Below are 25,000 nucleotides of genomic sequence, written 5' to 3'. Positions count from 1 at the left end.
GCGCCCTGCATTTCTTCAAACCGCAACAAATGTTTTTGTTGCGGGTCAAGTTGATCACGCAAGGTGAAAAACGCGAAACATCGACCAAAACTTGCAACGAAACAATGTTACGCGACATTTAGCACTTAAAGGCTTATGCATTTCTTACAAGCGCGCGGTTTCGGACAACTCTACCTCGTTACTGTTTTGATTAAAGGTGATCGAGTTCATCACAAATTCTCGTTGATTTTAAAAAATACTTTGTGGTTTATAACACTTCCATCTATCAAGACTCACTTTGGACGGATATTTTTTTCCTGTAGTGCTAAGTTAATTATTTTGACATAAACGCAGTAAGCTTGTCTTTAGATTGTAACACAGTCAAGTTATACCAACAATTAAATGTCTCAAATATTCTAAGGGTTTCCAACAGATGAATGAAAGTATAATCTCGATTTTGGTCGCAAAATCTCTCTCCTCAAAATATCATTGTAAAAATTCATAGATTCTTCTTACATAATTTAGGCTCTGTAGTTTTCCATAACTTTAATGTCTCATTTAATATTTTGTATTATTATTTTTGTGTGTGGGAAAGGCAAATCTGAATTTGATTTTCTAAAGTCAATCACCTACAAGCTGTCAAAACATTGTTGCCAATATCTAGAAGCTCTAGAGGAAAATGAGACGATATAGTCGTCTTTTGAAGTGCTTCTTTATTTATTCATCTTTTATTACTGCATAAACGGAACATACAAGTTTGCCACCAAGCCACAAATTTGTAATATCGTTGAACGTCAGTTAATTTTTCAGGTCTTTCATATTGAGTTTTGCTTCGCGCGCGAAAGTCACGGTTACTAAAGCAAAGATCACAAAAAAAGACCCAAAGCAATTCTCCTTAATTAAATATTAGAAGGTATATCGATCGCAAAATGTACTGCAAAAGAGCAGGCCTTTTTTTTTCAGTTGGGGACATTAGTTGCATTTTAACATTCAATTCAGTTGGGGTGTGCAAAATATTTTACTTATCTTTCCGTTGAAATATAATAGTAAACTTTTGGTAAATGTATGCAAATCTGGCTCTGGGCACTGGTTAATCCACGACGGCAATTTCGATATTTTTTCTAAATATTGGATTGACTGCATTTGAAAAGAATAACATATTAATTTCCTCCAAAGCAAACTGATAACCTTTCCTCAGTGCAAGTGACTGATTTACGAAATTGAATTACTACGTACCTCTGCGTGCTACTCTATCCAATAATTTTAAGTGACTTCACGACCTTCTCAGTGTATTGAACATAGGAGTTTACTTTATCAGCTTGGCAGAGATCCCATGTTACTTCCAGGGAAGAAATATTCGTTATTTGAAATTCTATTTGTTCACGTTCCAAATCGAACCTTCAAAGCACAACCATGCATGCGAACGAAACGCGAGATTAATTATTGCAGGAAAACGGAGAGAGTATGTTAGCATTTAATTTGACAAGGAATAATTGCTTGTCAATGCTAAACGTCTGAAAATGTAAATAACCGGCGGTAATATTCAGTCCACGGTATTTTTATGTTAAGTATTTTAGAGCAACGAATGGTGTTAAAGGATTTAATGTATGTTTTTTCTCCGAACAAATATCCCCTTGGAACCTTTCCTGTCATTACAATTTAGAAGAGTCCACTTCAAGGCTACATGATCAAATGCTACGATAAACCGTAGGCCCTGTCTCACAACCCGTCAATGTTCATAATCCTGGTTGACGTAAAAGAACCCACACACTTGTCGTAAAGAGTAGGGCATGTAGTTCCCTGTGTTGTGGTCTGTCTTCTGTTGTGTATCATGGTTGGGAGGGTAAAAAAGGGGCCACAGTAATTGGCGCAAGCTGTTGTGGCGCTCTGCCAGCTTGACTGGCAAAGTTAAATAAATAGCTTTTCAATAGCTTAATAAACAGCACCACAGGAAAGGACTGCTCGGTAGCTTTCATTTGAATGGTCATACTTTTAGATTTCACCCACAGACTCAAATGGTCGCACAGTCAGATAGGAATCGAAAGCTCAGTCAAATATGTGCATTGTAAGAAACAACCTTAATTTACGTTGTTCCTCTTTAACTCTTTTATGCACATGTATATGGCTTTGGGTTGATCGACTACATATGATAAAGACGAAATTTATAAAAGGAAATCTTTTTCTGGTGCCTTAAGGCCCGTTCAAACGGTCATGATAGTTGATGATAGTTGATGATAGTTTCAACTATCACGCACGTTTGAACACGAACTATCATTCACTATCATCAACTATCATCAACTATCATGCAGTTTGGACATGTTCAAATTCGACATGATAGTTCATGATAGTTTTTACCGTTTGACCGAGCGGATGATAGTGCATGATAGTTTTTCGGTCAGCGGGGGCGGCCCAGCAACTCTTCACGTATGTCATCCTGCATTACAGCCACTAAAATTGTGGCAATAGCTGCTCTTCTCGGCTGATACACAGCCATTTTCGTCACGAAATTCAAATCCCCGCCATATTTGTTTACAATCGCGCGCGGTAGGAGACTAGGTACCAGTTAGCTACGCCAGCACATTGCGCGATTTCGTCAACTATCATGAACTATCATGGACCGTTTGATCGCAAACATGATAGTCAATGATAGTGAATGATAGTTGAAACTATCATCAACTATCATCAACTATCATGACCGTTTGAACGGGGCTTTAAATTACAGACCTTTTTCATAATGGCGGCCAAATAAAATATATTTCTGTCAAAATGCTAATAAGGCTTTCTAGCCTCGCTACGACGAGAAATTTTCAAAAGAATATTTGTTTCAAAACGAGGGCAATAGGTCTAATTAACATAAACACAAAAGAATGTAAAAGTGGTCGTTATTTATAAAAATGTTCTGTGGTACCCAATACTCTCGATTCAAATATCGAGCTCTTAAGATAGTTCTGTACAACTTATAAAATCTTACTCTGTTCACATAAAATATCTTTCTTGTCCTTCTTCGTGTACTTAAAGTATTACTATAGATAACTTGTTATTAACTGATTAAGGGTCGATAAGAAACGTTTTAACGACGGCTGCATACTGACATAACCTCCAACACGCATGACCACCATGAAAGCTATTAACGGCAGTATGCTTCCAAAAATCAGTGAACTAACTGTCTTCTAAGCTCGCATTTGTCTTCAGCTATGGTTGTCTGGTTTGTCGAAACTAAGCAACATCACGTCAGATTTAACATCCCGTTTAAGGCAAACAGCAAAAGCCAAGATGATATTTGCGTTTTGCCAAAGTCGGCAAAGAAACTCAAGTACATCCTTAAAGAAGACAAAAGACAACGGTGGTATAAAAGAATGGTCATGATTTTTTGATAAGGAACAGCTTGCTGTTTCCAGTAAAGAGAGAGCCTTTAGCATCATGTTTACGTCAGCGAAACGCGAACGGCAAAGGTGACCACGTGACCATAATTTACCCGCCATTTTTGGCGGTTGCCGATTGCCTTTGCTGCGTGAAAGTAGGCATTTTCGCGTTAGCCGTATACGTGGAGTTTCTTATGTTTTTTTCTGCATAAGATTTCATGGTTCTAGATCGTTCATAACTGACTCCTTACCGTAATTTTCTTCATGACCTCAGATTGACTCTCTGTCGACTCACAAAAAGGCTTCATCGAAACTCGCACAATTTGAGAGGTAAGGATTTTCATTTTATATAGCGTCTTTTTCTCTGTTTAAAAGAGTTTTTGTTTTTGTTTTTTTGCCGGTTAGCTAAATACTCTAGATTAACAGAGTTCATTCCGAGTTGCCGTGGGTCACGCAAAGCTGAAGTCAAAAGCCTTATTCCGTTTTACGTGAAACGTGAAACGGTAAGCCGACGCTTGCCGTTTCACGTAACATGATGCTAAATAGAGACCTTTAGATGCACGTTTACGGCTAACCGCAAACTGAGGTTTGAGATTTGCGGTTTGACGTTAGAAGTTGTGATAGTTCGTGCATTTAGATGTAAGTAAACAAGTGCAAAGCTGCAGAGGCCGCCATATTGAATTTCCTCGATTCTCAGCGTTGATGTTTCAGTCAACGAAATAAATAAAACCACGGCTCTTTTGATTGTTTAATTCACATGGAATGAAAGATAAAAAGTTGCTTTTTATATCTGCCCCGTTCATACGTGGGATAATGTAACTTCCATGCCATAAAGAGCTGAGGTAACTTACTTACGTGAAAACCTACCTTCCGCCGTTGAAAACGTCAAAACTTACCCTCGAACGTGACGGCAAGCGCTAGTCATGTGACTTCCAGCAGTTTGAGGTTAGCCGCAAACGTGGATCTAAAAGTCTCTTATCTCTCTAATGTTGCTGTTGATTCAATCAAGGGCCCCGTTGTTAGAGACCGACTAAGCTAATCCTAATTTAGTAAAAAGTTAAAATTAAACTTTATCTACAAATCAAGGAAGATGATGATGATGATGATGATGATGATGATGATGATGTCTTTAATAAACCATAAGATAAAAAATACATATCCTATGTTACAAAAACGAGAACTGTGTAATGAATTTACAATAATATGCTGTAGCTAAAAGTGAATTATGTAATTATAACCGGTTTTGTTCAAGAATGAGTCTATTTACAAATGTTTTCTTGAAACTTTCGGTGTTAATCTTTGGGCGGAGGCAAACCATGCGACGTAAATTATATTGCTGGGGTTTAGGCTTTGGCAGAATTTCATTTAATGGATGATAGGTTAGAGCCCTAGCTTTACTAAATAATTTCTTGTCCTGTGTATACATGATATATCCTTGGCATTCAATGGAACTGAAATGTAACGCCGCTTGTAACATCTGTTTAAAAGTTCTGTACTGTGTTTAGATCGCGTTCATGCGCACCATACACTGAAAGGCAATAAGTTAAATTAGACAGTATAATTGTCTTAAAAAGGAGGTCTATTTCATTCTGGTCATATTGTTCCTTTCTCAAAGTTCTTAATATATGGAGCCCTTGTTAGCCTTAGCTAGTTTGAGCTTAACATGAGAACTAAACTTGCAATCACTCTGAAGTGTGACTCCAAGCAAGCACAATTCACTATGTTGTGGGATGCAATTGACTGGATTGTAAGTGTCCTTGTTCGATTTCTTTCTAATTACGAGCTCTTTGCATTTACTAGGATTACACGACATACAGTTATCTCGCGACCAATTTAAAAACTCGTTTACTAAGGCTACAGAGGTGTCAGTATTGCCTAGTACCGGTGCAACAATTGTCGAATCATCAGCATATTTGAATAACGCAGGGAAGCCATCATATGTAATTTCAAGATCGTATATTAAAGAGGTGGGGGCCACTAACGCTACCTTGTGTGGTACCCTTATTGACGGCTTTCCACCTACAGTGATAGTGACCAGACAAAATGCGTTGCTGTCTAGCGGATAAAAAAACTGTGATACCAACTAACAAGATATGGCGATACATGTAATTGTTTAAGCTTGGTGGACAAAAGATTGTGTTTCACCGAGTCAAATGCTTTGGAAAAGTCCATGGTAAAGAGTCGCACAGGTTTACAGTTATTGTCATCTAGGTATTTGCAAATCTGGTGCTGAATAGTTAAGAGCGCAGATGTGCAGTTCCCACCCTCTCTGTACGCGAATTGACTACTGCTCAGGTGATCCTCCATGACGCGTCTGACATGTGTGTTGTATACAACCCTTTCAAGAGCTCTAGCGATCACCGGTGTTACACTGATTCCACGGAAATCACCGTTCTCCTTAGGTACATCAACCTTAGCTAATGGACTGATGTTCGCTCTTTTCCAAGATTCAGGCCAGGAATGAGTTGACAGGGAAAGATTCCACACATAAGAGATAACCGGGGTTAGTAGTTCCGCGTGTTCTCGTTTTCTTCAGATTAGATAGAGTGTTCCAAACGAGTCCCGGAGGGATTGTTGGAGCCTTGACATCTGGATCAATGTGAATATCAACTGGTCGAATGTAGTTAGTGTCGCTGCATAGATTGCCGAAGTACTCGTTTAACTTGTCAAGTGATTCACGATCTAAGGTAATACGGGCTGCGTTTCTTCGTTGCGATACCAGGTCAACACCTTTCCACCATTGCTTCGAGCCAATCACACCCATATTATACTGCTTCCTGTTCTCACTGATCACTTCCGAAATCCTCTTATTCAACTCTTTCAACCGAGCTTCATCGGACACCCTCGATTTCGACCGCAACATGGCTTTAACAAGAGGGGTCATCCAGGCAGGGTCACGTGATGACATAGTGACCACCCTTACTGGCATACACCTATCCAAGTGACCCCGTATAGTTGTCTCCAGTTTGTTCACCGCCTCGTTTACATTCTTGGTTTCAAGTACCTCTCGCCAGTCCTCCCCTGCCAAAGCCGTGTACAAATCAGATTTTTGCCTTTCAGTTTTGTCTTAGACTTTTCGTTTTCCTCACGGTTCCAATCGAAAATTACGTTGCTCAGCCATTTCAATAGGCAAATTAGAACTTGAGTTTTTGTTTACTTGCGGATTAACGGCTTGTAAAGAACTGCGTCCAGCACTACTCAGCGAGCTCGTCAAAATACAAACAAGGAGTAGAAATACGCAGCGATACTACATCTCAAACTTCTAATAAGCTATTCATTATCCGACTTTTTCGCACTGTATTTTTAGCAAGTGAATTGTAAACCGAGACCGTGTGACACTGAGATTTGTACGTAGCAAGCGCGGGCCAAACGTCAGCACCTCAGCTAGTCAAACTGGTTCTCTACTGTACAAAATATCGTGGAATCTTGGTATTCGTTTCGTGCGTTTTCTGTACAATGCTAAGTAATACAGATGAATAGTTTTAGTATATAAATAGCCTTAGCTGGCTAAAATCATAGTGAAAAGTGAATGAACGTAAGAGAAAAAGTATCCTCAACAGTTGCACGTCTTCTTTGGTCAGCTCAGTGTTTTACTTTTTCAAATCAAGGTTTCCTTGTCACTCGTGCTTTCCCTTTGGGTTTGCATGTCAATAATTAACATTGGAATATCTTTTCTCGAGTCAATCTGATGGTCGCTTCTTAGCTCGCCCTTAACTGTGTCTTGTTCATCTTGATCTCGTAGGTCATCTGAATCGCTGTCTTCATCAGAAAACGTACTTTTCAAGGAAGGAACAAAATCAAGTTGAATTGGCGATCCGTGGTCGAAGGGAAGAGCTCTACTCCATGAAGGTATGCTTTCCATGCTGACTTGCACTCCTTCATCGACTCCGGGGATAAATATAGTGTACGTTGAGCTAGGAGAATCCCTTTTTTCTGAACAACAGCATACTTCCGTAGATGAACTTTTCGACTTTTCACCTTCATAGTCACTTGAAATTTCTATTGGTAATGAACAGCGGCGACATACACGCGATATCTGCGATTTGCTTTTTCGTGGTGGTGGGCCATTGCGAGGAGGCCTTTGCGCGTTTGAAGGCACACTAGAAGAACGCACGCGCGGAACGCGACGGTTTTTCGCGAGCCAAAGCGGAAGTCTGTCCGCGGGAGAGTAGTTAGTCACTCCTAAATCTGGTTTCAAATTTTCCAAATGATTTCCTGAAGTTTCGTTCTCTTCGGTCTCGTCCTTTTCGGGCAAGTCGCTTAGTTTCGGAGTAACTCGTTCATTGCGACTATACTTTCGTTCTCTGTTCCCCCTGTTGGCCGTTGGTGATAGCCTGACATCATTATTTCCAAGAGAATGATCAGATTTGCTGGAATGGATACTATATGTTCTGGAGCTCCGGCTCCCGTCGTTGGAATTTTTGCTTGGGAAACTCTTCAGTTGTTTTGAGCCATTCTTGTTTCCCATTACTTGGTTCTCGTTATCACAGGAAGCATTACTGCGCATGCGTAATCCTTTGCGTCTGGTACCGGAACCAGAACGGCGGTCAGAAAAATCCGAAGTTATGGAGCTCAGCAACAGACGGTTCCGTTTTTTTGGAAGTTTTAGCCTGGCTTGTGCATGAGCATAGTATAGATTGAAGTTACTTCCAATTATAGAAATCGGTAGAGCTACCACGAGAAGACCGCAAATTGAGCATGCGCCGCCGATTATTTTGCCTGCCCACGTCGCCGGTACCATGTCTCCGTAACCTACTGTCGTCATAGTGATGAGAGACCACCAAAATGATTCTGGGATCGAACGAAACTTTGTTTGCTCGTGTTGCATTTTCAATTTATTTTCAATGTAATATATTATCGAGGAAAATAAGATGACGGGAATTAGAAGAATAAGCAACAATAGACCTAGTTCGTATGAACTTGCTTTTAGTGTGTGTAACAAAATTTGTAGACCGTAGAGCAGGCGAAAGAAACGGAAGAGCCGAAGAAGACGAATCATGATAAGGGCGTGAGCCAAACCATTGGGAACGAAAGGCTGAAGATAAAATGGCAGAACCGAGAGAATATCGATCCAATTCGTCAGCTGTCGGAAAAAGACTCGTCTTCTCGGACAGAATAGTATTCTTAGCAGTAGTTCAACGGTAAACCAAATACCGCAAAAGTAATCGATGGCTTTGAACGCAAACTGGCTTTGACCTCCCTTTGGGGAGAACTGGGGAAGAGTCATTGCACAAAATGCGCCCACGGACAGCATGATCAGTGCCACAGATACAATCGAAAACACCTGCAAAAAAAGTCAAAAGCAGCACGATTTAGGTAATTTTATTGTTTTACTGCTTCTTGCAGTTTCCGAAGAGAGTTATTATAACTTTTATAGAATCAGAGCGGTAGAAGTGTCTTCCCCCTTTTTGTCAATGCCATTCCTAAAGCGTGACAGAATAAACTTGTTTTGTAATAATTGATGATTTGCATCCGACGTCACCGCAGCCATGTTGGTGTACAGAACAATGCAGTAAAATGTCTTTTGGGAATTTGACTCTATTATTATACTAAACTTGTGGGGCCATTTTCTATTGCTTTGTACACCAACATGGCCGTCTCATCACGTGGATGAAAACCAAGAATAGAGCGTTTTCATCTGACGTCACGGCGGCCATGTTGGTGTACAGAACAATGCAGTAAAATGTCTTTTGGGAATTTGACTCTATTATTATGCAAAACTTATGGGGCCATTTTCTATTGCTTTGTACACCAACATGGCTGTCTCATCACGTGGATGAAAACCAAGAATAGAGCGTTTTCATCTGACGTCACTGCAGCCATGTTGGTGTACAGAACAATGCAGTAAAATGTCTTTTGGGAATTTGACTCTATTCTGATGCAAAACTTGTGGGGCCATTTTCTATTGCTTTGTACACCAACATGGCCATCTCATCACGTGGATGAAAACCAAGAATAGAGCGTTTTCATCTGACGTCACGGCAGCCATGTTGGTGTACAGAACAATGCAGTAAAATGTCTTTTGGGAATTTGACTCTATTATTATGCAAAACTTGTGAGGCCATTTTCTATTGTCTTGTACGCCAAGATGGCCGTCTCAACCTAGAATTGGGCAACCGCAGCACGTCACAGTTGTTCAAGATGGCGGCGCGCAAGATATTTGAAAACAAACACGAGCGATTCTGAAATTCATTTATTCCGGATTTACACTCTTTCTTCAAAAAATTTCTATGGTTTAAAGTTATTTTTTGTCGGAGTTGAGAATACCTATAAATTCTCTTGGAATAATTCATCTATGTTTTCAGCGCTTGCAATTAGCTTTAAAGCTGAAAGTAAAAACACGCTATCTATTGTGATAACATTGTAAGTTTTAACCTCGATTTTAAAATCAGTAAAGGCCTGTCCAAACGGTAAATGTTTCACGGTAACATATGCTTAAACATGTTTTGTGCTACAACATGTTGATGTTTTAGCCAAAGGGCAAAAAATACTTTAAAACATGTTTTATGAAATCCAAAAAGCAAAGAATTGTGGTCCACTAGATGACCCAGTGTGTCGTGACTAAGATAAAACAAATTAGTAGACTCAGTACGCATGCGTGCGTCAAAGATGTTTTGAGTATCTGTCCAAACGAGCAAAATATCGGTCACCAAACGTGAGAACGAAAGAAATGTTTACGATGTTTAACATATGTTTGGCAGAATGCAAATCGTACCAACATGTTAAAACATGCATAAGCAGCACAAAACAAGGTGGCCATACGGAAAAATGTTTTGCCACCCAACAATGTTTTAACATGTACAAGTACAAGGAAAGGTTTCGTTTATACAAACGTTGGCCGTGTAGCACTTATATTTTAAACAGAGTTAACTGAATAGAGTGTAATGTACTTAATTCAAGGAATTAGGTTCGGCTCATGAAAAGATCGGCGTCTGAACCGGACCTTAGTCTTCAAGAAGTAATTGAAGTTACGTTTCTCTGTGGACATTAGTAAGAGCTGAACAATTACTGAAAAAAGCAAAGAGAGTTTACAGTGACAGTCAGGCGGCTTGTCATTGCCGCGCCTACTAGGACCGCTTCAGGTCGTTTTATAATTCATTTAAAACGGCTCAGTTTTATTCATTTCAGTTTTGAAGTAAAAAAATTGTAATTCAGAAATGACTATTTTAAGATCGCTTTTGCCTTGGTTTAAATGAATCTCCCCTCTTTGGTATATTTTAGTAGCATGACAACATCGAAGTTCGGACAAGATGAAATAGTTATTTTTGGCTCCGAGGTTTTGTAAAGCCGACTATTCAGTTTGCGCCTTTTAAGTTCTAATTATCTATTTGAATTATGAATGAAAGATGTCAAAGAGCCATTAATATTGTCTGTATAAAGTTTCAATTGTCGTGATGAACGGCCTTCTGCATGCTTTTTTGTTGTTAAAAGCAGCCATTTGAGCATATCACCCAAAATCATGGTGTTTATTTCCATGGCTTTTGAATCAAAGCAATTACTTTTGAAACGGAATGCATATACCGACTCTCACAAACCCACGGCGGGAGTTTAGAATCTATTATTTGCCCAGGAAATACATTCTCGTTCTTCTCTGTTGACCCGCACATTGAGTAATTGCAATTAGCAGCTGCATGTATAGCCAAAGCTACCCCCACCTACTAACACATCAGGTAAATACTGATGTTACAGCGTGTACTCCAAGCGGTGGACAAAAGATGCATTTTGTATCTTAGAAAATTTATTAAAACAGAAACGCTAATTTGCATTTGAGGATTTCAGGAGTTCAATTTTTGCGGAGTGTTTGAGGCCGTTGACGAGCTTCTTAGTGTCTTCGTGATATTTATGTGATTAAGTTGCGTTGAATTCGCCTTTTTTTTCTTTTTTCATCGCACCGATGAAATTGTGCTAATGTATTACAAATATTCCAATACTTCTTGGGACTGAATAGTGTAGACTGTCTGATATCGTAACAGCTGTTTCAGTGATGTCAATTTCACACAATCTGGTGTCGTTTCTTCCAACACAAAAATATATCTCGAACTGCTCTTCTTTTGGACGGAAATAATTCCACTTTTGCCTCAAACAAAAATCTCTCCCTTTTTAGAACGCAACGTTGGACGGTGATTTTCCTAGCTTTGCCGTGCAGAAAATTAGCCTTATGAAGCGCACTTCGTTTAAACAAACAAAAACCCAACATAGAGCCTTCTTAAATTGAAACAAGAATAAGCTAAGTCAAGGAAGGCAAGATTAGTCGTGATAAGAGCTTTCTCTCCTACCTTAGCTGCTCTAGAAGAATGAGGATCGTCCAATATCGGCCATATCTTCGGGTGATATTTTGTCCACCACGTAAAGCGACCACAATCGCGTGCTGCCGGTGGATGGTCCTCTGACGTGTCACTTTGTAGGTCAGTATCTCTATCTTGATCCCCTTCATGCACATTAAAGCCCTTTAAATTCTGCTCAGCGTCTCGATGCTGACAGTACGAAGTCCAACAGCAATGCTCCATTTCCTTTTCGTCAATACCCCAATAGGTCAACTCTTCCTCAAATAGCGGCCCGCATACATCACGAGGGCAGTGCAATTTCCCAGTTCGATAATAATTTAAAACCTGCTCAAATATGCCAGGATGGCGGTCGAAGAACAGCTCGATTCTTTCCGAATCATAGTCGATAGCTTTCGTGACGTTCTCCACAACCCAATAGAGTCGCGTGTCGGGGTAATTCCTCACGGTACTAAGGTATGTCTCATGCTTGCGGCCTCCGACATTGAGGATAATCCGTCGTTGATTTGTATCAACCGTTCGCGGTATTATCTCGAGCCTTGTCCGTGTTTTCATGGGATGGCGCTTGATTAATCACCTAGAACATACAAGAAAAATATGCAACGTTTGGAATATTTGAATATGCCGCATCTTCCTTTTATGAAAAAAATCATTTTTTGTCCTGACGTGGTAAAGCAAATACCATAGAGCTTCAAAGAAATGCATTACTAAGATCTGTTGGTTATTGATGCATGACTTATAACCAACCAGATGGTTTTATTTGCTTGGGAGAAACTGTTCGTTTTGATTGGTCAAGCCAAATGTTCACTTTAAGACTGTATATACGGCATAAACTTTCATTAAATATCAGCTGCTAATGTCTTTGTCAGAGGGTGAGAACCTATAGACTGCCAACCTTTAATGCCTTGTCCTAAGACATTGCAAGGAGAGGATCGGTTAGTAGTGGAAAACGAAGACATATAGTTGAAAACACTGTTTCGTTTTTAGTTTCGTTTTTAGTGGTTGAAGGCAAAATTTCAAATAAAGATATTCCCTTTCCAATCGATTAAGTTGACTTTTCTTATATATATTTTGATTTATTCAATAAAATAAAACTCAGAATATAATCATATGCATTTGAAGGCCAAAAAAGCTATGCCCGCGTTCTAATTTGAATGTGAACGGAGTTTACTTTAGTTGAAGTAGCTTACTTAATTATAACCTTAGAAAGTTGGTATCTTCATAGAAGCCGAAGTACGATCTCAAGTCTAGTTATCCTCCTCGAATGCGTACTTGAGCGGATCAAAAATAAGATACGGTGCGGATACGGCGTAAACGCGTCAAGTAAGCCTGAAGTCGACGTGAGTTTCTGATGCACTTATGGCCTACTTGGACTGAACCCAGTATGAACTCGCCAAATGTACCCGAAAGGGCGAGAGAAATAATAATAATAATAGTACTGTTTGCCAAGGATGATTTCATTCCCAGAAAGATAATTAAATTCATCAAACCCACTTTAAGGAGGACGTGTAAGAGTTGAAATGAATTATTGAAATAATTGTTATTTTCCCGCGGCTCATATATTAAACCGCCCGAGTGAGTTAAGCTTCAGGTTGAACCGGTTTCCCACCCCCCCTCCCCTCCCCTTCATTTAATAGAAAATTAAAACGTCAAAGCAACTTAAATTTTAAAATGCAATTATTTCCTTATCAGGTGTTTTCGAACTTTTGTTAATAGTGTCTTTAGTCAAGAAGTAATTTGAATAAATTCCCAACAGAAGAATTAAATAAAATTTAAAAAGGCGTTCTCTGGTTAAAAAAAATAGACAAAATGTAGTAGCTTTCGGTTGACATAGAAATTACAATGAGAAACGATAAAAATATTTTTAAGGGTTTTAAGTGCCGATTGGAATTATTTGTAGTCGAATTGCCAACCTTTAATGCCTTGTCCTAAGACATTGCAAGGAAAGGATCGGTTACTAGTGGAAAACTAAGACATATAGTTGAAAACACCGTTTCGTTTTTGGTGGTTGAAGGCAAAATTTCAAATAAAGATATTCCCTTTCCGATCTATTAAGTTGACTTTTCTTATATTTATTTTGATTTATTCAATAAAATAAAACTCAGAATATAATCATATGCATTTGAAGGCCAAAAAGGCTATTTCGCTTGATTACGAGAAGGATAGCATATTAGCAGTTTCATACGAGGGACTAAGAAGGCTTTAAGTATGCCCGCGTTCTAATTTGAATGTGAACGGAGTTTACTTTAGTTGAAGTACCTTACTTAATTATAACCTTAGAAAGTTGGTATCTTCATAGAAGCCGAAGTACGATCTCAAGTCTAGTTTTATCCTCCTCGAATGTGTACTTGTGCGGATCAAAAATAGCATACGGTGCGGATACGGCGTCAAGGCGTCAAGTAAGTCTGAAGTCGACGTGACTTTCTGATGCACTTATGGCCTACTTGGACTGAACCCAGTATGAACTCGCCAAATGTACCCGAAAGGGCGAGAGAAATAATATTAGTACTGTTTGTCAAGGATGATTTCATTCCCAGAAAGATAATTAAATTCATCAAACCCACTGAATGAATTATTGAAATATTTGTTATTTTCCCGCGGCTAATATATTAAACCGGGCCGAGTGAGTTAAGATTCAGGTTGAACCGGTCCCCCCCCTCCCCTCCCCTTCATTTAATAGAAAATTAAAACGTCAAAGCAAGTTAAATTTTAAAATGCAATTATTTCCTTATCAGAAGTTTTCGAACTTTTGTTAATAGTGTCTTTAATCAAGAAGTAATTTGAATAAATTCCCAACAGAAGAATTAAGTAAAATTTAAAAAGGCGTTTTCTGGTTAAAAAAAAAATAGATAAAATATAGTAGCTTTCGGTTGGCATTGAAATTACAATGAGAAACGATAAAAATATTTTTAAGAGTTTTAAGTGCCGATAGGAATTTTTAGTCGAATTCAGTATTGCCTGGGTACTTGTTTTGAGTCATTATCGACCTCGATTGTAATAGCACTCTGTCAGGATTCAAAAATTTTTTTAGGCGGAAATTTCCTTTATCAATTACAAGGACGTTCTTCGGGCCGATCTACACGGTACGATTTTTGTTGCATGCGGCCGTCAAGCGTACGACAGACCTATGACACGAATTGTTCCGTGTAAATCAAACCTACAACCTACGGCTATAGAGAAAAATCGTGTAGATTTGTGGATAACCTTGCCCGCGAAGGAGTTATCGGGGAAAAAGCCGTGTATACGCTGAAACCTCCATCTGAGCCCACGGTACCAGCATTCTGTGGCCTCCCCTAAAATCCACAAGACGGAGCCGATCGTAAGCAGCATAGGCTCGGTAACTTATAACCTCGCGAAAATTGCCGCTAAACTTTTGAGTCCCGGCCCTTAGTCGGTCAATCACCGCACCACGTCAAGAACACTCAGGACTTTGTTGAAAGGATCCGGGGGATGGTACGAGAGGACATTGAGACCATGACCTCCTTCGATGTGAGCTCCCTGTTCATCGGCATTCCCCAAGACGAGGCCCTGACAGTGGTAAGGGATTGCTTGTCAGAGGATGTGACTCTTGAAGCACGCACGGACCTGTCTATAGATCAAATTGTCGAATTGGTTACTTTTATGTATAAAAACCACGTATTTCACCTATGGAGGTAAATACTTCATACAAAAGCACGGCTGTGCAATGGGATCACCTGTCTCTCTTATCATTGCAAACCTATACATGGAATGTTTCGAGCAGCGGGCGTTGGAGAGCTTTCCCTGTTCAACCCCCCCGTGTGTAGCTCAGGTTTGTTGACGACACATTTGTCGTGGTGGACAAGAAGGACCACACCCTCTTCTTTGACCATATCAACAGCTGCGATGAGAAGATCAAGTTCACCCAGGAGGAGGTGCAGGACAACACACTGGCTTTCCTAGACACTGCCATACATCGGGAGCACATGCAACAGTTCTCTGAGCACCATGCAGCAAGGTGCACCGCAAACCCAGACACAAATAAAATTTAACGTCTTGCAAAATGTCATATCTAAATTTGCTGTAGATGTTGTGAAGGAATAATTTTGTTTATTTTAAAGAACTTGCCGTTGTTTAAGAGTCGCTACCTTCCGCAACGACATCCAATTGCCACTAAGATCTTGTTAAGATTAGATATCATCACGAAGCACTTTCCTTATACTATATGACTGTAACATCCGTAAGTACTTAGCTTTCGATACAAGACAAAAAAGATCCTGTTTTTTTCCTTTCGCTTGGGAGATTCCTGGTCTAGAAGCTAATACGCAAAATATTTCTTAAGCCTTACCTGTTTTTATTTAGACTTCTTGGGAAAGTCGAAGTACAGATGAACCACCTTTAGTTGCTTCTAAAATGACACGAATGATTCTCTTGTTGTAAGTGGCGTTATCTTTTGACATTCTACACTGGATCTTTAGTCGATATTTTTACTTTGAAAGAAGACTTTGAAAACCGAACATTCAAGGCAGAAAGGAAAGACTTTTATGAGGAATTAAAATTACTACTCAAAAGCAAGTGTTGATATAAGCCCCCGCCTTTTAATTGTATCTGGCGTTCAATATGATTGGTACCCGTTACTTACCTAACAAATACCTTATTATTTTTCTTGTAAGGATCTCTCTCATTGCCTCAGGGCATGCATTGGCAAGCTTTCTCTATTTCAAGCACAAACTACTGCAAAAAAAGTTTCAATTTAATATATTACATTATTCAGAATCTCTCTGAATATTTACATCCATGCGGGCCCGCAAGTTGTCGTTTATTTAACTTCTCAAAATAATTAAATTTTATTTTGTTTTATTTTATTATTTTACCACACACAATGAATTACAAGCAGAATAAAGACGATAATAAATAGGTTAATTAGCATTGAATTTAAATTAAATTAAATTAAATTAAATTGGTTGCCCTTCTGCATGAAAGCATAAATACCAAGTGTCACAATTGCTAATGACGTTGATTTATAGTAAATGCGACTTCTGTCAATATTTTTCCCATAAAACTGGCATATATAGAAAGCCTGTTTTGTTCAATTCTATTGAGTTAGAATTTTCGCATGGTTCTCCATGTTCACGACACTTATTTAGGTAAAGTAAAAGTAACTCCTTCAGAAACATATACAAAATGGAGGAAACTAGACGTAAGTTCTCCGGGATTAAACTGCTCTTAGCATTCATCTGTATAGAAGGCATAAAAAATTTGTTTAGATAAAAATTGTAGTAAGAGTCACGCCAGGCCTCAAATCCAAAAAAGTGGAAAAGTCAACTTAAAAGAGTCTTGTGAGTGGCAATGAATTGTTTTGACCGTTTTATGCCAGTTTTAATCAGTGGCGCAGCATGAGTGTCACTCATTTTCATAGTTATTTTAACGTAATTTCAATTTTCTCTTTGGTCCCAACCTAGTTCCCACTCTGGGAACGAGGTTGCTTTGATTCTTTTTGCTTGCATTTTTCAAATAATCTTTGGTTTTTTGCGGTGGACTTAGGTTGTATTTATTTACAAAAGTCCATTTATTAATACTGCGCAATTATAACATTCTATTTAACAACCTGCTATATGGAATCCAATAGACTACAGTTGGGGGGGGGGGAGGGGGGGGGACAAAATTGCTTGGAACTGTCGGCAAAAACGTTACGAAAATGTAGAAAAAGGACATTGTTTTTTAAATCGAGCGGTAACAAGCTATTTCGCGATACATCCACATCTCTTGACCGTCCGCCCAGTACATCAATGATGATGTTATGTTGTTTGATGGTGTATCCTGGATACTGCTGAGCCATCTCCCACCTCAAAGGACCGTACTTTGCTGTCTTCTCTTCGGTCTTCTTCAGCCGGTTGTCCATCCACGGGCAGGGCGTGGTCACTATCCCTCTTTCCACATGCATCCGAAAATGTTGTTAAAAGCAAAAAGTTATACAGCCAATTTCGGACGTACAGCGCAGAATTGTTTTTTTTTTGGGGGGTGGGGGGAGGGCGGGAGTGGCAATGAGTGATCTTCATGTCGCATTTTAACCTTCATCGTAGATATGAAATGGACTGGGAAATAAATACATAAATGAATGAATACTGAAAGAATTTACGCCAACATCAGTTGTAAAGGGCATCTGTATAATGACTTTCCGATAGCTGCATATTCCTCCCTGATAAAGATACCAGACAGGAGTGTTATTAGTAACGTTGGGTCTTTGAATTGTAACTTTTAAGCTACTTTCTTAATTTTCCCAGCCAGACTCGCACCCTGGCAAAGTATGACTGTCACCCTGGGACCGGTTGCTCGAAGCCTGGTTAGCGCTAACCGTTGGTTGAGAGGTGTCAAAACCTATAACCTATGTCCTATAGGTTGCCATGGTTATTAACGCTGGTTAGCGCTAACCATGCTTCCAGCCACCGGGACCTGGTTGCAGGCAATCTCGACCCCAGAGCTCTTCTCTTAACCGAGGGAGGGAAGAGCTCTGGGGAACCCTGAAACAAAATGTCTTCTCATTGGTTTTCGTGAAGAACAATCAAAAGCGTCTCTAATTGGTGCATTCATGTTAGCACGAGAAGTGAGCAGGCGCAGTAAAGTTCAAATAGCCAATTTTTTGGCTGACAGAATCCTACGGCGCATGTTCTCCTACAAAGAGTTTCCCAGAGCCTTGGGTCGATCCGAGGCTCTGGTGACGAGAATGGGTTGCAGGGTGAAAGGTTCGCGCATGGCATCTGTTTAGTCTTTATTGTTGGTGGTGGTAGTGGTGTTTTTTTTTTTTTTTCGTGTGTATTTTATTTCTTTTGATGCAATTTAAAATGACCCAATCCCTCCCTCCCTTTTCCCTTTTGGTCACATATTAGAGAGATTTCGCATCGCTTTTAATTTACGGCAAACGTTAGGCTGAAATTTGAGATTTACCGGAAATCAAAGAATCTTGTTTCACTGAAATTCATTCACACGATCGAAAGGTTCATTCTCCTAACTAGTAGCATGGATTTCTTTGTTTGGAAGTCGTGAGAAGTTCATTATCATCATCATCATCATTTATTAGCCTTTTGGGGCAGTGTCACGCTATTTCAGTCAAACTTGAAAACAGTAAAATACGTCTTTGCATCAATCAATAACAATAAACTGCACTGAAGCTATTCTTTGTTTTTTGCATCCATGGATGGAGAGGATGGAAATGGATTGAAACTTGAAAAAACTGGTCAGTTTGGAGATGATGGCCGCAGAAAGTCACCAAAATTACATAAGAATAGCTTTTTGTGCAATAAATATATTTCATATGTTGTCAGTGGGTTGTTAGGAATGTTGTACGTGTGAGAGTAAGTACTAATTTACATTTTTACCCAGTTTGACCTAAAACAGCAAATTAAGCATGATAGTACACAGTACAGTGGGTGTTACATGAAGATCACACCTTTTTAAGCTGATGATGTTCCTCATATGTCGATACCTGTTTGACTGACGTTTCGTTGAAATTGTTAACAGGATTTACGTACCGATCACTCGTAGTTTTTGTGTTTGCGGCAAACAGCTGAATTCTCAACGGGTGATGATAACTTAGATAAGTAAATGTCAAACCAGGTTTCATGAACGACAGTTCTTGCTAATGAGCAAGACTGAAGATGCGAAAATGTGTCATGATAAGATGTAAAGGTGAAAGTGCCTGTCTTTATCAAAAACCATTGGAAAGTCTGTCACGGTGAAGCGAGTATTGATTGGGAGTGCGAGGATTGGTTCAACTCGTACATTTCCGCTTTTTCACAATCTTCATCTTGAGATTTTGTTGGGAATGTACGTCTCGTTCTCAACTTTTCAATGGCCAACGCCAAGAACGATTTTTCAAGCAGAGCTCAACCGTTTCTTAACTAAACCGCGTTTCAAGTCGTTTTCATCTGGGGCTTGTCCTAATATGCAAAGGCTGTTCGTTGTCGAAAACAGTGTTGCGAATTCAAGAACAAAGGAGAAAAGAATTTATTTACTTAAAGTAGCGTCTGTAAAGTTTTGCCGGGATGTGCCGAATGATTCCCGAAACCCGTGATCTTAGTAAGTCTACAGGCTCAAAGAGGGCCAGGAATTCGGTTCACCGCAGTCGAGGTGTTGATATAAAGATGTTAGCTCCGTGTTTTTTGGTGTTGACATTCCGCTAAGTTTCTTAACTTCGCTCCACCAATTAGCTGGCTTACTGTCGTTCAGGTTTTCGGCCTCGGACTTATAGAACTTGGCACGACATGATTTCCTTTCTCGATTCACTCGACTTTCTCAACGCTCGATATCCGGCGTAACTGATCTCCTTTCGCTAGTGCTTTCTAACGGATGCCGATGAGACGCTTCAACTTCTGGTTTATCCAAGCAGGCTCGTTAGGGTGAATGGTCTTAGACTTTAGGGGAGGAGAAGTTAATACCGGTGTTAACAATGTCTTCAAACATTTTCACTTTACCCTCGCACGTATCAATACTGTAAAATCATTATTTTGATGTTTTCGATGTCATGTCGGTCGTAGGTCTCGAGACTTAATTATTGCCTTAGTCTTAGACTGGACTTCAATGGAATAGTGATCAGACAGACCGAAAGCAGGGCGTTGGATTGGTGAGCCATAGAATTCCTTCAAATTAGTAAAGACTGGGTCCAAGGTGTTTGCTCGACGGAAAATCAACAATCTGTTTGAATTGGAAGCTGTTGGTCAGGCGGGAACATTTCTTGAATAAGCTGATGTTGGGGGCTAGAGACATCACGTTAGATAGCAAGAATGAAGGCACAAAATAATGATTTGAATTTCTGGTCGAGAGTTAGCTGAAGCCATAATAAGATTGTCGATATTGCGACTCGTGTTGTGGTCGGGGCATGGTTCACTGCTCTTGAAGAGATGACTTTGATTTGATGTTGGCGTGATTCTCGGTGCTTCACTCGCTTTCTTGCTCTTGTTCCGCGGTATCTTGGCCATTTTCCGTCCTTAGACCCGTTTCGTAGAACTTTTCATTTGGGTCGACCCAAATGATTAAGTTGATTCCGACGTCGAACTTTTCATGTGTCGAACCTAATTCTTAGCGTAAACAAATACCATTTTCAACTGTTAAAATAAGGAAATGAACTGGTGAAAGAGGTTTTAAACGACTCATTTCCATTCCATCCCATTTCGTTTCAGTACAAAATGCCAAGTTGGAACAGCTTTATTTGTTGTTTTTTTTATACTCAAGGAAATTGCGATCATTCGAGATGCGAATGCACACCTTGAATTTTAGTTCATATAAATAGCGTTAAAGCAAGTTGGAAGTCAACCGTTGTGAGCTGTCTAGTTTCAGAAAGTCCCAGCCAGTTTCTCGAGAACGCTCTCAATGGTCGTTACGCTTCTCTGATTTCTCCTCGCACAGCACACGTGTGAAGTGTCACTACCCTCTGCTAACCAATCATCAGCACAGTTATATTGAAAAATTCATTAAAGTAATTTATGCATCATAAGGTTCGACGTCTGAATCGGTGTCGAACTGTTGCCGTTCTATCCGACTGCACAATTCGACTGCAACGGCGGGTCGACCCAAATACAAATCTGTCGAACCTAATTGATTCATACGTCGAACTTTTCATGTGCCGAATGCAATTATTTGGTTCGGCACATGAAAAGTTTGACGTTTGAAACGGGCCTTAAATAGACTTCTCCTTGGTAACGAGCTGATCTCCACCATTTAAAGGCCAAATTGTGGAGATTTAGAGTTAAAATTCTCGAAATTTACGGGAGCTGTGAAATGTGCTGCCACAATGAGACACATTACATTGCATTTGAGCACAACAGCAGCTGAATTAAACCGACCTATCAATGAAAATCCACTTAGAGCAGATAAAATTTAACATTTGAAAGACATGTCTCATTGTGTTTGTAGATCATGTGAATTCAATTACCGGTATTTAGACTAACCTTCATTTTAACGTTGTGTATGACTACTGGACCTGTCTTTTAAAAATTAAAAAAAGGGTTTGATGCTCAGCTATATGGTGATTTTCGTTGGGGAAGAATAGACGCGTTATCAAAATTGTTTCTTTTCCTTGTATTGAAACGTCTGAAGAATTTTCGCATGCATCCTGTGAGATAAAGGGTGGCAGTGAAAATTCTATGATTGAAGACATAGCAACTGATTTTTTTCGAGAATGAAACACCTAAAATTGAAATTCTTTTGTACAAAACGGGAGTATCCGAGTGTGTGTAGCTTGCACAAAAAGTCAATAAGTCTTTTTTTTTCTCAATTTTCATGATCTTAGACTTCACCGAAATAAGACTAGTAAAATAAAGTCTTGAGAGGCTTTTTATGGGTAAAAGTGAGCGATATATTCTTGGATGATGACAATGGCGAATGAAGACTTAATATAATATGGTGAAAAGACAATACACATTTCAACAAATTGAAAATTTGAAAAGGGCAAAACCACCTTCAGGAAATTAAAAGCCAAGAACGTCCAGGGAAAAATATTTCACCAAAATTGCACTACGTCCCTAAACGAAATAGCAATGTTCTGTAACTTACCTCATTAAGCTAACGTTTTCACTGCGTGCCTTACACAGAAAACTTTGGCGCTCTTGTTTGCCTGCTTTCTTATAAGGCATCCAGTTTTCCTCCTGGATAATTCGCAATAAAGCTCCCTTTGCACAATATATGTAAATAATTAATAAGCAGGGGCAATTTATTTCAGCCAAAGACAGGTGTGTTTTTAAAAAAAAACATTTTAGTCAAGAATCTTCATATTTCCGAAACGTTCAATTTGGTCATGTTAATTAGTCTCGAAATGGAGCTATCGGTAGAAATTTGCCCATCTGTGAGCTCGGTTTAAAAAATAACATTAACATCCTCATGTTTTTGTTTGAGGTGAATTCATGTGGCTTGATTTGAATCTAGATAGATAATAAAACTGACTAAAGCAATTGTGAACAAGAAGACAGTTTCCATTCCAAGAAGATTGACTGGTATGGGTATGGCTTTTTGACACAAAGCTCAGATCCGGTTGTCAGGTGATTTGAAGCCAAACCGTGCTTCGTTGGAGTCGTAGTTAATACAGCATGGTACCTCATAATTGACAGTCTGTTTGACAAAATTGTTGGAGTTTTACATGTATCTGTCCTGTTATTGATCGCAAATTTCGTGGCGTGGCGTGACGTGGCGTTCTTATTTTCCCTATTGAGAGAAAACGTCGACGTTTCGGATGCGGCTATGACTATTCTTTTTTTCGCTCGCGATTTAAATGCGCATGCCTAATATTTCGTTCCTAATTTTTCAAATACGTTATTTTCATCGTTATTCAGTAGTTAAGGTGGCTGAACACAGTATTTCCGCGGTCAACGATATTGATTAAAGGCTGGCGTGGATTTTGATTATTTTTTCTCTCTTTCTCGCGATTGTCTCGGAAAATGGGGGGTAAATTCGCGTGTATTGCGTAAAAGTCCCTCAGAGGAACCCAGCAAAGGCTCCGCATGTGCATTCGCAGGCTAACGTATTCGTGTTTACCAGCTTTTTCTCAAACTTGCGTAATTGTGCTGAGTGAAAATTTGCTATAGAAGATATAACCCGAAGCAAAGATGTTTAAAGTAAAGTTAATTGACAAACATGGTCACCTGTCCAGCATGGAACAATAACGCCTGCTCCAGGTTATGTTATTGATTGTCGACATTTTACAGAAGAATTAACTGTTGCCAGCTTTCAAGTAATATGTAATGAGGTAATGAAAGTACTTTCTGGTGTTTATTGAAAAGACAGGTCTGAAATTTAGCCTTTAAAATTTCAAATGGAATGTGATCAGTACATTACCAAGACAACTACTGTAGCTCGTGCAAAGAGGAGAAACTATTTTTCCTGAAAAAGACCTAAGAATTGAAGTCGCTTTGAAAACAATGCTAAAGTGAATTGTGAAATGAGCAACTGACTTGTAAGATCCAAAGAAAAATAAATAAAATATTCTGTTCTGCTGTTACACTATAAGTGAAAAAATAGAGGCCGTGTTTAAATTAATACTCGTTGATGACTTCCTCTCCAGCTGCAAGGAGAATGGTTTTGTGTTTAATCCATTGTTAAGAACACTTGTCTTAAAATTTGCCTAACTTCATGTCAAAACAAAAGTGCATCATAATTTGCCTTATAATTGTGCTTGTCGCTCATATATGTCGTCAGTAATATATAATAAAAATAATGGAAACTTTATTTGTCTTTGAATTCAGTTGTAAATCTCTCTACGTATAGGCAATTAACAACTGGCTACTTGAAATTGAGTAATATACTTGTATACTGTATTTACAAATGAATCAAATTAAAAAAAAATAAATAAATAAGTTTTATTAAGTCTGGGCTATCCCAAGTCTTATTTCTACGACAGAAGATACAAATATGTCGCTCTAATGGCTAGATTTATTAATTTTTTTGATTATATAGTCTTGTTGCGTTTTGTCAATGCCAATGTCATTCATCATTTCTACGAACGTAGAGCATTCGTTGGAGAAAACACCAAGGGAGCTCATGGAAAGGTTTACAAATTTAACACATCTTAAGTTACTTCTCATGTCTTTGACCACGTTCATGTATTTTTCTTTTTTGCGTACTGCATTGTTTTAAAGGTTAGATTCGAAACCAACTGTTAGGTCTAGAATATATAGGCACTTGGACTGTATTAGGAAAATAATAATAATAATAATAATAATAATAATAATAATAATAATAATAATAATAATAATAATAATAATAATAATAATAATAATAATAATAATGGACACAACATTGGTCTCTATCAGAGTTAAGAGGTGTGGACAGAGCAGCTCGGAAGATCATAGTTGAGAACGGTGGCAAGGACCCAGCCAGCCTAACTTCTTTGTTATATCTAGAAGGGAAGGGAAGGGGGTAGAGGCCTGCAATCAGTCGAACGCGAGTATAAGATCACTAAAATCAAATCGCTACTGAAATTGTATCAGAATTCGGACCAGACTGTGGGAGCAGTTAGAGAATTTGAAGAACACGCCATGGCATCAGGTCACCAGTCGCTTGTAAAGGAAGCAGCCAAGTACGCAGAAGAACTTAACATCACACTTCAGCTTGATATCCTAAATCCCGTGTGTGTTGCAACGGAGGGAAAAGTGGTGACTGCAGCTAGAGCTGGGAATCTGCTGAAGAAATCTCAAGAGATGCAGCTCTTGGAGATCGCTAAAGAAAAAAGGTGGCAAGGAAAGTTATTCCGTATCAGATGGGACGATGATAGCCTAAGCGTAACCAGCTGCTTTGCATGGCTAAAAGGTTGGGCTACATGCCCTAAATATACCATCGCGGGCATGTATGAGCTATATGAGCAGTTGTTACCTACGAAGCTCTACACAAAGGAAAAGACGCAAACCTCCACCGATGGTGAAGTCCTATGCAGGT

At 39.1% G+C, this 25,000-nt stretch overlaps 2 protein-coding genes and 1 long non-coding RNA gene across 6 annotated transcripts in view; 2 read left to right on the top strand and 1 right to left on the bottom strand.

Annotated features, from left to right (window-relative positions):
• LOC138024149 (uncharacterized) overlaps positions 1-25,000 on the top strand; it is a 112,139-nt gene that overhangs the window by 37,357 nt on the left and 49,782 nt on the right. Inside the window, exon 5 of the long non-coding RNA XR_011126910.1 lies at positions 7,084-7,190. This is a non-coding gene — a long non-coding RNA (uncharacterized lncRNA). The remainder of the gene's footprint in view (positions 1-7,083; positions 7,191-25,000) is intronic.
• LOC138024139 (voltage-gated potassium channel KCNC1-like) lies at positions 4,451-22,223 on the bottom strand. Of its 4 annotated transcripts, XM_068871245.1 has the most exons (4): positions 15,930-16,097; positions 14,828-15,212; positions 11,618-12,200; positions 4,451-8,625 (listed from the first exon to the last, which is right to left on the bottom strand). In XM_068871245.1, the coding sequence occupies exons 3-4, from the start codon at positions 12,176-12,178 to the stop codon at positions 6,940-6,942; spliced, it is 2,247 nt and encodes a 748-aa protein (XP_068727346.1). In that variant the 5' UTR covers positions 12,179-12,200; positions 14,828-15,212; positions 15,930-16,097; the 3' UTR covers positions 4,451-6,939. The 4 variants fall into 4 exon arrangements, with proteins under 4 accessions (XP_068727346.1, XP_068727348.1, XP_068727347.1 ...); XM_068871247.1 differs by lacking the exons at positions 14,828-15,212; positions 15,930-16,097 and adding an exon at positions 22,130-22,223; XM_068871246.1 differs by lacking the exon at positions 14,828-15,212.
• Positions 24,657-25,000, top strand: part of LOC138023687 (uncharacterized) — a 928-nt gene continuing 584 nt past the window's right edge. Inside the window, exon 1 of the mRNA XM_068870727.1 lies at positions 24,657-25,000. This exon is cut by the window's right edge and continues 584 nt beyond it. Within this exon, the coding sequence (XP_068726828.1) occupies positions 24,766-25,000 (235 nt within the window). The 5' untranslated portion in view covers positions 24,657-24,765.

This window comes from Montipora capricornis, chromosome 11 (genome assembly GCF_036669925.1).
Source record: "Montipora capricornis isolate CH-2021 chromosome 11, ASM3666992v2, whole genome shotgun sequence".
Lineage (NCBI taxonomy): Eukaryota > Metazoa > Cnidaria > Anthozoa > Scleractinia > Acroporidae > Montipora > Montipora capricornis.
This window is presented reverse-complemented; position numbering and strand designations above follow the sequence as displayed.